This window comes from Zootoca vivipara, chromosome 1, assembly GCF_965207765.1.
Source record: "Zootoca vivipara chromosome 1, rZooViv2.hap1.1, whole genome shotgun sequence".
NCBI lineage: Eukaryota > Metazoa > Chordata > Lepidosauria > Squamata > Lacertidae > Zootoca > Zootoca vivipara.
Window position 1 is genome coordinate 9598065 of NC_142582.1, and position 12582 is coordinate 9610646.

At 43.1% G+C, this 12582-nt stretch overlaps 1 protein-coding gene and 1 long non-coding RNA gene across 9 annotated transcripts in view; one reads left to right on the forward strand and one right to left on the reverse strand.

The window, feature by feature from the left end:
- ABI2 (abl interactor 2) overlaps positions 1–1886 on the reverse strand; it is a 52388-nt gene extending 50502 nt beyond the window's left edge. For 7 of the 8 annotated variants that reach the window (XM_088671273.1, XM_060281951.2, XM_035137709.3 and 4 more), the window contains exon 1: positions 1387–1884. In XM_088671273.1, coding sequence (XP_088527399.1) covers positions 1387–1503 — 117 coding nt within the window. In that variant the 5' untranslated portion in view covers positions 1504–1884. Of the gene's footprint in view, positions 1–1386 lie in introns of all 8 variants that reach the window. The other variant, XM_035137680.3, reaches the window with a different exon arrangement.
- Positions 1863–11984, forward strand: LOC148687469 (uncharacterized). The gene is made up of 3 exons (XR_015950410.1): positions 1863–2001; positions 2278–2332; positions 11850–11984. It is a non-coding gene; the product is annotated as an uncharacterized LOC148687469 (long non-coding RNA).
- The last annotated feature ends 598 nt before the right edge of the window (positions 11985–12582 follow it).

Below are 12582 nucleotides of genomic sequence, written 5' to 3' on the forward strand. Positions count from 1 at the left end.
AAAAATCTTTCAAAGACAAAACGCCAGTCAGCAGGCAGAGAGCTACTGAATTGTATCAATGTGACATTTTAATGACACTGCATACCATGCAATAATATGAGAGTTAACCGTATCACCTCTCTCCTGCAAGTGTGCATGAAAGGCTGGTGTGGCGAGGATGCAATCTAAAATACATGCAACCTAAGCTAGGCCGACCGCCTGTTTAAATAATTTCTGCACGCAGCATGTTTATTCAGAAGGAAACCCGGTTGGTTTTTTTCTTTTCCCCAAGACACAGCAGAAATACCAAAAAGCTAACAACCCACCCAGGTGCAAGTAACCTCAACTACTACATCACAGGAGGAGCCCTGAAGATGCAGTTTAACATCACCACCTCCAGAACAATGTTGGCCGCTCAAGATTTCAGCAGTAAACGGACAGTCTGGTGGCTTGGGAGTCTGAATTACAAGATCAACTAATATCCTCTTATTCCGAGCATACTGTGATATTCTTAGCTGAGGAGGAGGGAAGAAGGCAGTCTTTTATGAATGCACATCTGGACATCACCTATCTAGAAGGAGCGACACATTGTAAGGGGGAAAGGTCTGTTCTCAAATCATTTCACAGCAGTATCTGCCAAGAATCGTGTGCGCATTCACACACACACTTTCCAAGCGCAGCATGAGCACAAATCACTCCACACAACGCTGCAGAACGAGAAGCGTTTCCTCGAGGCTCTTAATCCCACGGTCGTGGGTTCGAACCCCACGTTGGGCAAAGGATTTCTGCGCTGCAGGGGACTGGGGGTGGGCTAGATGACCCTCGCGATGCCTTCCAGATCCACGATTCGAACGATCCCACGGCTTCTGGAAACCGCGAGCAGCAGGGGAGGGTCACCGGGGGGGGGGGGGGCAAAAAAGGGAAGCCGTCCCCATGTATTATTATTATTATTATTATTTCTCTTGTGAACCGCACCGATATTGTTTTATGAAGGGCGGGGTAGAAATGTAATAAATAAAAATATTTATACCCCGCCCATCTGGCTGGGTTCCCCCCCCAAAAAAAAAAGAAAATGTGCACGGGCTTGCTCCATTGTTGTTTTTTAAAAAAACACACAACGTGGGGTTGAGCCTGCGAAACCGAGCATCTCTCCCAGCGCTCAAGATATGCCGAGGCGGCCTCTTGCGCGGACATCCCGCCGCAGGACGCGTGTCGCCCATTCCCACGATCGCCCAACCCCCACACTCCCGGTTCCAGAAACACCCGCTCCGGGGGGGGAGGGAAGCACGAAACGTCTGACGCCCCGAAATTTCCCCTCAGCGAGGGGCGGTTTTTTGGGGGGGGCGGGAGGTAGGAAAGAAAAGACCCGGCTGTGGGAAGGGCGCCCCCCCCAAAAATACGCCGTACCTGTATGTAGTTGGTCTCGCAGTACTCGGCGACCCGCTCGAGGTTGGTGTAGCTGTCGAAGAGGGCCCGGCGCCCCCCGGGGATCTCCTCCTCCAGCAGCATCTGCAGCTCCGCCATCTTCACATGCTCGCGCGCTCCGTCCCGCCCCTCTTCCCTCTCCTCCTCCCTCCCCCCAAAAAAACCCGCGCCTCAGTCGCGGGGACGGACAGCCGCCCCTCCCCTCTCTTCTCCACCTCACCCCACACCACCCCCTTGCGACGGACGCCTTCCGACGGCACCCGGCCGCGTCTCTCTCTATGTGTGTGTGAGAGAGAGAAACACCCACCGACCAGGCGTCGGCGGAGGCGCGGCGCGACCGGCCAACAGCGGCGGACGCCACTGCGCAGGCGCCGGGGGCTTCCACCACGGCTCCTCCCCCTCCCCCTCCTGCTCTCTCTCTCTCGCTTGCGCGCGCGCGCATACTCCCCGCTTCCCTCACACGCAAACCCCGCCTTCCGCGGTCTCCCGGCGCCGCCGCCGCGCGCGCCGTTCAGACCGCTTCCGGTGCCCCCGTCTGCCCCGCCCCCTTCCCCCCTCTACGCGTCATGACGGCCTACGAGGAGAAAGGCTTGGCGGGTGAGGGGTGGAGTAGGGGGGGTGGAGTGAGGAATGGGGGGGGATGGGATGGGGTGTCTCCTATGGGAGAGAGACCCACACATCCCCTTGTGTGGAGAGAAAGGAATAGTGGTGGCTGGAGAGGAGGTGAACTGGATGCCACCACTCCACCATCTGCGGGTTGGGGTGGGGGTTTGAGGGAGCTCATCCTGCCTACCCCCCACCCCAAACATAATAATAATAAAAATTCAGCCTCCATATCTCTTTTTCACAACATTCCATTTTCTTTTGTTATAGAAACACTGAGGTCTCAAATAGAGAATAAATCATTGCACAAGGCAAACAAACCTATGTAAGTATATAAACCACATGCCTAACATTGCACAGGAGAGCAATCCAAAAGTTTTGACCTATAAAGTTTTGACCAATGAAGCCTGAAACGGCTCCAGACCGCAATACCTCAAGGACCGCCTCTTTCCATATGAACCTACCCGGACCCTGAGATCATCTTCTGAGGCCCTTCTTCGTGTGCCTCCTCCTCGAAAGGTCCGGAGGGTGGCAACATGAGAACGGGGCCTTCTCTGCAGTGGCTCCCTGTCTGTGGAATGCTCTGCCCTGGGAGGTTTGCCTGGCGCCTTCATTATACACCTTTAGGTGCCAGGCAAAAACGTTTCTTTTTAACCAGGCCTTTGGTTGATCTGATTTACATCCTATGCCCTTTTGAAATGGTTTTTTGGGAGGTGGGGGGGGTTATTGGGTTGCTGTTTTTATTTTGATTATATATTTTGTGGTTTTATATTTTGATTTTCTGTGAACCACCCTGAGACCTCCGGGTATAGGGCAGAATAATAATAATAATAATAATAATAATAATAATAATAATAATAATAATAAAGCCATCTTGGCTCTCCTAAAGACTCAATATTTCCTCTGCCTCCTTAATCCCCCTTGCCTGAGATCAGGTAGGCAGATAGCAATCAGGCGGTATGAACCGCCTTTATAGTGTCATTGTTTGTCCAGATGCTCTGCATTGAGGGATGTCTGACGGGCAACCTGGTGGTCTTATCGAATGCTAATGTTTTGTGTAAACTGTGTCTGGAAATATTTAAAACTTGCTAAATCCTCAGGAATATCACACCTTGGCCTGCCTGAGCCACAGTAAACCCACCTTGTGTCTTATGTAATTTCTGACTGTTTGTAGAGGAAATGTCCTTCTTCTTCACGCCAAAATGCAAACCCTTAAAAGAGATGTTTCTTCTTGGTTTGGGGTCTCTCTTGCCTCCTTGCTAGGAAGGGAAGGGAACTCTGTTGCCTTGCTTTCACTTCATCCTGCCTCCATCCATTCATCTCTGACCGATCATGGACTTAGGGGACTCAGTAACCTTGGGGAGTTGGGCAGCGAAAGCCAATCATCCTTATTTTTCTATATCACTTTCATTACTTTATTTTATTTATTGAATTTTTATACCGTCCTATAGCCGGATGTCTTGGCGCAGTTCACAGAACAAAATCAAAATTGAGAGCTGTGATATACGAAATCAAAATAATAATGACAACCCAATAACATCCCCCACAAAAAAGAACCACATTTTAAAAGTGCATATGTGTTGCAAATGAGGCTATTTTTCTTTTTCACCCTTGGCACATGGCCTTGAACCAGGACACAGCCTTCTGGAACCCAATCTGTTGTTTAATGGGTCATTTACTTACTTGTTGTTATTTTTCAAAAATGGATTATTATCTATGTTGTTGTTGTTGTTTAGTCGTTTAGTTGTGTCCGACTCTTCGTGACCCCATGGACCATAGCACGCCAGGCACTCCTGTCTTGCACTGCCTCCCGCAGTTTGGTCAAACTCATGTTCGTAGCTTCGAGAACACTGCCCAACCATCTCATCCTCTGTCGTCCCCTTCTCCTAGTGCCCTCAATCTTTCCCAACATCAGGGTCTTTTCCAAGGATTCTTCTCTTCTCATGAGGTGGCCAAAGTATTGGAGCCTCAGCTTCACGATCTGTCCTTCCAGTGAGCACTCAGGGCTGATTTCCTTAAGAGTGGATAGATTTGATCTTCTTGCAGTCCATGGGACTCTCAAGAGTCTCCTCCAGCACCAAGCCATCCTAATTTGAGAAATGTACATAGTACTATAGAATTGTAGAGGGACCACGAGGGTCATCTAGTCCAACCCCCTGCAGTGCAGGAATCTTTTGCCCAACATGGGGCTCGAACCGACAACCCTGAGATTAAGAGTCTTGTGCTCTACTGACTCAGCTTTTTTATTTTTAAAAAAGAGGGGAACCCCACAAAATTTATGGCTGGGTAAAAGAGTAAAAGACTGATTGCAGGATAAGCGTTCAGGGACCAAATGTGTGGTTAGTCTTGCCTGGAAATGGGCTCTAATCCACAAAAAGCTTGTGCCGTGATAAATCTGTTAAAATTCAGAGCACTTATTGGTTCTTGGAACAGACTAATGTGGCTACCCCTCTGGAATCTTGACTGGAAATATTGCTTCAGATATTATTTCTAATAAACATATATTCACCAGCCACAATGTGCTAGGTGCTGCCTCTGGGCTTCTTACCAATTTCTGAAGGGAGACTAGGATTCTTGCAAAAGACTGCTAGACTTGGTCAGCCTTTGTCTGATCCAGAACAGCACTTTTCTTGTTCTTAAACAAGAGAGTGCTATTGGGAATACATAACATAGATTTTGGCTTAACTAAGCACACAATCTTGCTTTGTTAATTTAAAACATGTCAGTGGATCACAAGGGCCCTATTAATAAAGTAGACCACACAGGACTGAAGTCGGCCCGTTCCTCCTATATGAAAGGTAATCTTATGCATACTTACTTAGAAGCAAACACCACTGGGGAGAGTGGGAATCAAAGCTTTTAATTTATTTTTATTTTTATAATGTGTTACGTTCCATGGGTAGCTTAATAGAGTTGTAACCCTCTCATTAAAATCAACAGGACTTCACCATGCTTAACTTTGGCTAGATCATGCCCAAGGTTTGAAAACCTTTGCACAGAGGAGGCTTAAAAAAATAATCATAAAATTGACTAGAATATAAATCGATATAGCTGCTGTTGAAAGTAGTTAAAGCAAGAATTGTGAAATACCTATTACTGTCACAAAGATAAATGACATTTGGAATACTGGTAATCTCTTTGTAAAAATATGTATGCAGAGAAACAGCATCCCGCTGAATAACTCCTCTCATATTACACATTAGCCTTCCTGGATTATAATTTCAATCATTAAACCTATTGAAAGCCACAACAAGCTCAAACTCCCTGTTTAGAGTTTAGAAAAACAAATGAATCTTTTTCCTCTGGAGAGACATTAACAAGCAGAGTTTCCTAATGTTGCATATATTTCCAGAATGCTTTTGTATTTTGTTGTTATTTGTCACGTGAAATAGTGGATAAATAATATTCCCCACTCTCCTAAATTGTAGGCTGTCAAAACATTAGATATCCAATACCTGAAAACAAACGTCCTTGGGGGGGAAATAGTAACATTAAATTCAGCTGATACACCTGAGTTCAAATTGTGTATCCACTGGATCCCTAAATGATTATTAGGATTTATCAATGTTGCACAAATTATGCATGCATAGTCCACTAAGTGCAAGGTATTTCCACCATTCTTGGAATAAATGAGATTTTACCGTTTTGTTTATACCTGACTTAGAAAAGATTAATTACTGGTTATCATGAAAGTTATATCCAATTCCACCAAGTATTTATAAGACAATAAAGAACTAGGAAGGACAAAATTGGATGCCATTTTTCAGCATTCAGCTGTGAATTTATAGCCATCAAAGCTGTATTGCAGCAGAGCAACACCCTTGTGAAAATTTCATTTCGGTATGTTACGTCCAGAATCAATTACATAGGAAAAGGTGCAGTTTTCAAGTGCCTCTTTGTGGAACCGTCTTCTTGTTCTAAATTAAACTGCTCAGAGATAAGGCAGCATCCAGCCTCCTCTGTGGCTGGTTTAGCACTGTAGCACTAAATCAGAAAAAAAGGGAAAGGCATTTCAAGAAAGAGGTGCCAACTAACACAAGCATTTTGCGTTCTTTTATCAAACTCTTTGCACTTTTGGACTGAGGAGCCTTGGTAGTTCACCACCCCTTAGTCTGCCGTTTGGACTACCAGGTATCAAACACTGGTTGGCACAGTGAACAGCACATCTAACAATTGAAAAGAAAAACCCTTTCTCTGCAGTACAAACATACATCATTTAGTGATGGGTGATGAGCAAGTTCCCCTCAGTTTGATTCATAATCACTTCATTATTTGCAAGCTTTGTCTGCAGTCTTTCCAAAAAATCTTATCTATTTTCCAAGAGTGCCCCCACCACACGAACGCAGATTTTTCAAGTGTTTCCCCTCCTTCCTTGAATCTGCCCTAGAGAGCTACTTGGAAGAAGACTCCCCCTACCAAAAATGCTCCCAGGAGCCAATAAACGTTTTACGTGTGAATGGAGAAACACGAATCACATCAAACATTTGGGAGAACTGGGTCAAAAAGAGATGCTCTTTTGAAAACAAAAGCTGCCTAGGCAGGTGATCCGATCATATGGTTCACAGGAAACAAGAAGGATTTCATTGAGCGTTAAGAGGCCAAATAATATTGACACGTTCACCTACAAAGTATGGGGTCTAGTCTGCACAGAATCACAGAGTAGAACGTTTGGGAGAAATGATGCTTCAGTTATATTGCATCTGCGCATTACGGGATGGTCAGGCAATTATTACAGATTCACTAATATTACTCATTGGGACTTGTACCATTTTCACCGCCAGAGAATGGTAGGAGCTAAAGAACTGCAAGTTGCTGAAGTAAGGAGAATGTTCTGTCGCAGGTTACTAAACCATCCTCAGACAACTCGTAGGGAAGAATGAATTACAACAGGTAAACCACTTTGCTCCATGTCTGAAAGCATCCCAGTTGGTGTTTCCCCATCTCACATTCTGATGCTCCAACCTCCAAGGCCTAGTGTGTCCCTCGTACACTAGTCTTGCTAGGGGAGTTTCCACAACCCCTGTGAGTAGTTTAATTAGGACTTTGGGTTCAATGGCTTGGTTATAGCTAAGGTTACCTGCAAGCCCTGCTCCTTGGATTGATTGCTGGTCATTGCTACTAGATAAAAGCATGCAGTGCTATTTCCCGTCACATTGTCCTGCCTCCTTAGGCTTCTGTGTCAGGGATTTGCATGCAGGGAGAGATCCAGCTGATGTGTAGCTCTTCCCTAACAGATCTGGACTGCTTACAAGTAGGTAGCCGTGTTGGTCTGAGTCGAGGCAAAATAAAAAAATTCCTTCAGTAGCACCTTAAAGACCAACTAAGTTTTTATTTTGGTATGAGCTTTCGTGTGCATGCACACTTCGTCAGATACACTGAAACAGAATCAACCAGACCCTTATATATATTCAGGGGGGGGGGGTGGGAATGGGTGATGGGCTGATAGGAGTAGTGAACCTGTTGATGGCTGTTAACGACTGCTGATGACTGCAATTGGTCCTGCCGGGGGGGGGGGGAGCAAGGCACAAAAGAAAGCTAGATCATGCATAATGAGATAAGAATCCGATATCTCTGTTCATCCCAGGTGGCTCCGTGGTTTTAAGCTTGGTAATGAGTCCCAATTCAGCAATTTCTCTTTCTTGTCTGTTTCTGAAATTTTTCTGTAATAAAACAGCTGCTTTGAGATCTTGTATAGAATGTCCTGGGAGATTGAAGTGTTCTCCTACTGGACTGCATTGGTAAAATAGGCAAACGAAAGTAATTGCCCAATTGTGTCTACTTTGGCTTTCACCGAGGTGGCAAACCTGTGTCTGAGACGATAGGTGTGACTGAGCTACCACGAATGATTGAATGCTGCTGCTTTCAAAAGAGTCCCCCTCAAAGAAACCTAGATGTCAGGGATAATGGTTCTAGCTTAACTTTCTACCTGACATGCTAGTTTTCTGTGAGCGGGGATTTATTTTTGCAAGAAGGAATATTCAGTTATGTGCCCATCTGTCATCTGAAGCTTTTTAGCCCAGAGCAGATTATCAACCTCGTTGAGAACTCAATTTCCTCAGTAATCTCAGGCAAATCACTCATCACCTCTACAACTTTTCTTTGATTAGGCTATCCCAAAGCCAGAATGTCAGAATAATTCTTTCCCATTTATCCCTCTGCCATATGTGCATCATTTCACACATGTGAATTATTTCTGTAGGAGCTGAACTCTTTAAAAACTCTCTTTAAAAGAGAGTTCTGCCTGGCCTTCGGCTTACGCTCACTCTGACCCCTTACGGTATATGGGATTTGGTATATAAATTTTCCCTTGGCATTTTTGCTGGCCCATGTAGGACCAGCATGGATAGCTGGCTCGGGTGAATATCTGATGTTTCCTCCCTTTATGGTCTTGATTTATGGGCTACTACTAAAATGAGGCTGCATTTTAAGCTGTATTTTAAGCCATATTTTAATTAACTGTTTGGTTGTTGTTGTTGTTGTTGTTTTCTCTATTACGTTTTTTGTACAGTGGTACCTCTGGTTAAGAACTTAATTCGTTCCGGAGGTCCGTTCTTAACCTGAAACTGTTCTTAACCTGAAGCACCACTTTAGCTAATGGGGCCTCCTGCTGCCGCCGCGCTGCCAGAGCACGATTTCTGTTCTCATCCTGAAGCAAAGTTCTTAACCCGAGGTACTATTTCTGGGTTAGCGGAGTTTGTAACCTGAAGCATTTGTAACCTGAAGCGCTTGTAACTCGAGGTACCACTGTAATTCATATTTGGTGTTAGCCGCCCTGAGCCCGGCCCTGTCTGGGGAGGGCGGAGTATAAATAAAAAATGATGATGATGATGATGATTAGAATGAACAACGATGATATAAATGCTCAATTTTTAATCTTTTATTGAGATGCAACCAGAGCATTTGTAGGGGGATTAATGTACAGTGGTGCCTCGCAAGACGAATTTAATTCGTTCCCCGAGTCAATTCGTTTTGCGAAAAATTCGTCTTGCGAATACCAGTTTCCCATAGGAATGCATTGAAATTTCTTTTTTTGCCCCTAGGAACGCATTAATTAAATTTCAATGCATTCCTATGGGAAACCGCGATTCGCAAGATGAATTTTTCGCAAAACGAATTCGTCTTGCGAGTCAGCATCAGATCACAAGATGCATTCGTCTTGGAGGGCATTCACCTTGCGAGGTACCACTGCATTTGGCTGTGTAGGGAGGCTGAAGGGGGAAATGGTTATAAACTAAAAATATTTCTGGAACACTGCAGAGTGTAAAAATTCCATTAACCCCAGTTCCATTGGCGTAAGTGGCTTCATCACAACATGAAACAAGAGGCCACAGTACTGGAGGCAGTGGCAAGCAGCTCAGTCCATAGACGTGGTTTCCAAATACTTCTATTGATTTAAGTAGAACATGTTTCTAAGGAATACTAGCCTCAGATTAAGTCATAAGGATTAATGTAGATTAAATTAACCCATGATTCACCAGATATTGTTGGATTTCAAAGTCCATCAGGCCCAGCCAACCTGGGCAGGGTTCAGGGACAGGGAGAGGTAAATTTCACACATTATCCAAACAGGCAAACATTCCCTCTCCATGCCATAAAGGAGAGGCTTATATAAAAGCTGTTTAACCATGACAGCTACATCTTCATTCTTTGCTTGTGAGCATTCCCCCTTCTTTTATTTTCCTTCATAGATTTATATACCACTCAAAACCTAGATAGTACATAAGCGGCTTACAAAATAACCAGATACCATATGGATGTCTTAACAAATCATGAAATGGGGGAATTGCGATGCAAAGCAATATAGAACAGTAAGATTTCTCCAAAGCCAAAACATACCCTAGCAGTGCATTTTGAAAACATCTTAGAAAGTTGGGGTTCCCTTGACAGCCTATATAAGAAATATCCCGAAACAGAAAGTCCAAAGCGAATGGAAATTATTAGAGAAATATTTAACAAAGGAGGGATTGAAATCGGATTTGGTGATATGCTTAAATTAAATGCCGTATAAAGAAGAATTATATATTAGGTAAAGTTAGGCAAATTTACCCGGTAGCGGCCAGGTGAGATAGCTGGAAAACAACAAGCAAAAAGAGGAACATATTGTAAGATACCAGTTCACAGGCAATCGGAAGTATTTTTACTCTTTTTACTTTCCCCCCCCCTCATTTTTATTTCTTATGTTTGATCTGTATCGTTATCTATATTTTTTTTTCATAGTATGATTGATAGTAGGCTTATGAGTTATGTTATGTTATGTTATGCCAGTTTTTTGAGTTATTATATATATACATGTATATACATATATATATATATTCCTTCTTAGTATTATTTCATTAGTACAAATCTCAAAGTATGTATGGAATTATAATTTTAGTATGTATGGATAGGTTTATGCCTAAGTTTGAGATTTTGTTTATGTATATTTTGTATGATTTTTCCTTTTCTTAGTTTCCTTTTCTTTTTTCTCTTTTGTGTGCTCTTTCATATGTAATTTCAAAAATTCTGAAATAAAGATTTTCTTTAAAAAAAAAAGAAAGAAAGAAAGTTGGGGTTCCCTTTACTCTTCCTCCCTCTTGCCAAGGCACGACCTGACTTCCAAATTCATCTGGTTTGAAACAAAATGCTGGGTTAGTTGGACCGTAGGTTGATCCAGCAAGACTTAAACTCTTAGAAACTCCAGCACCTCAATCACTATCTTCCCTTGTGTGTTGTCACATCATGAGCATCCCTTGTTTCGAAACAACCCCAGGGCAATTTCAAGATGTTTGGAAAGTAACCATGGAGACAGCACAAAATACAAGGACTGCTGCATTGATGTGTTTGGCTTCCTCTGAATACCCTTGAATTATCTCAGTCTTAAAGAATGAACCAGTTGTATGTCACGTACCTCCAGACACGGGACAATCGTTGATGTATTTCAGAGCCAAGGAAACAAATTTGAAACAAATGTTTATAAAGAAGAGTCTTTCTCTTTGTCCCTGCTCTGTAAGTTTTTCCACCTGAGATTCTCTGTGCTTGTAAAAAGTTTCATTATCCATTATTCATTTTCCTGCTTGGCAGGGGGTTGGACTGGATGGCCCTTGTGGTCTCTTCCAACTCTATGATTCTATGATTCCAAACTCTTAGGATAATAGAGAAGATATATGCAATCTAAGCTGTTTGCTAATCCTGTTTATTTTATATCTTCTTTTTTACTGAGTTAAGACTCCATAAACCTTATTTATATTTTATAAGTCACTTTGTTCTACATAGCTATGCAGGAATAATTAAATAATTCATACTCTATCATGGATACAGTAGATTTACATTTAGTATGGAGAACTGTCATCTAGATTGTTATACTTGATTTTCTTAGATTTAAGAATCAATATATAAGGTGTTGATCTCATTCCTTCCAGCTGTGTGCCTACTTGTGCAAACCTAAGCATGATTACTCAGAAATGAGTAAGTACTACTGAGTTCAATGGAGTTTACCCCATAGTAAGTGTGCTTTAGATTTTCAACCTTTGGGTCACTTTACAGTGTTTACACCCCAGGGAGCTGTATGGGGGAAATGGGTGCATTTTGCACCATTCCCCCATGTGCTTGTCATCGTCACCAATTAGTGCATCCTTTATTGATCAGCTTGCGGGTCATAAAAGGAGTTTCCATTAAAGAGAAACTCACCGTCACATGATCTGAACAGACATGAAGATCATTGTGTCACATGAAGAGGCTGCCCCAGATTTGCTGGGCAGGAGGCAAGACCTTCAGTTTGCCATTTCAAACCACATGTTGAAGCCTTCCGACTAATCCTTCACTCAGCAAGCTGAGATTCTTATAAATAATTCTTCCATTTCTAGAACTGCCGTAGAAGATATTGTAATCTTGAAAGGAAGAAGCACAAGGAGAGATAAACTTGCCTTTTCTTCCTCTAGGAAACATCTTTTTTATTATTACTTGGGGCCCCTACGGATGGCTTTTGTGTGTGTGTGTGTGTGTGTGTGTGTGTGTGTGTGTGTGTGTGTGTTTTTGCCAGTGTATTCTGCAACATGTTGACCCAAGAATATGCAGCAGTGGTGGATTCATGCTGGACATCACCCCGACTTAACAGTTGTTCTGCATTGAATGTGCTTGCATTATTTCCATCTGGTGGGTCCCTCCTAAACAATAATGCAAGGAAAGTAGGATCAAAAAAACACCCAGAATGTTCTGTTGAAATCCTGTAACTTTTGGGACATGCATTGATTGGAAACCTTTGCTTTTAGCCCAATAAATCAAGAATGCACAATAAAAAAGGATGCCTGGGTGGTCCCTTTTAAAAGGAGAGGTTCCCTATATAAAGACAAACTGCACTATGTTTCCCCTCAAAAGTGCTTTTCATATAGGATATGTGTCACTTTCAAATTGGCCAAGAGATGTATAAACAAGCCCAGAAATATGAGTGCACAGAAAAGTTTGATCTTTCCCAGCTTTCACCCAGACCTGAGAATGTCAATGGCTTCATTCATATTTCAGCAACCGTTCTGCAAGAACCCCGCTCCCAAGCAGTTGCCAAGATGTCAAGGAAATTTCATGCTCAATAAATGCTTGCGG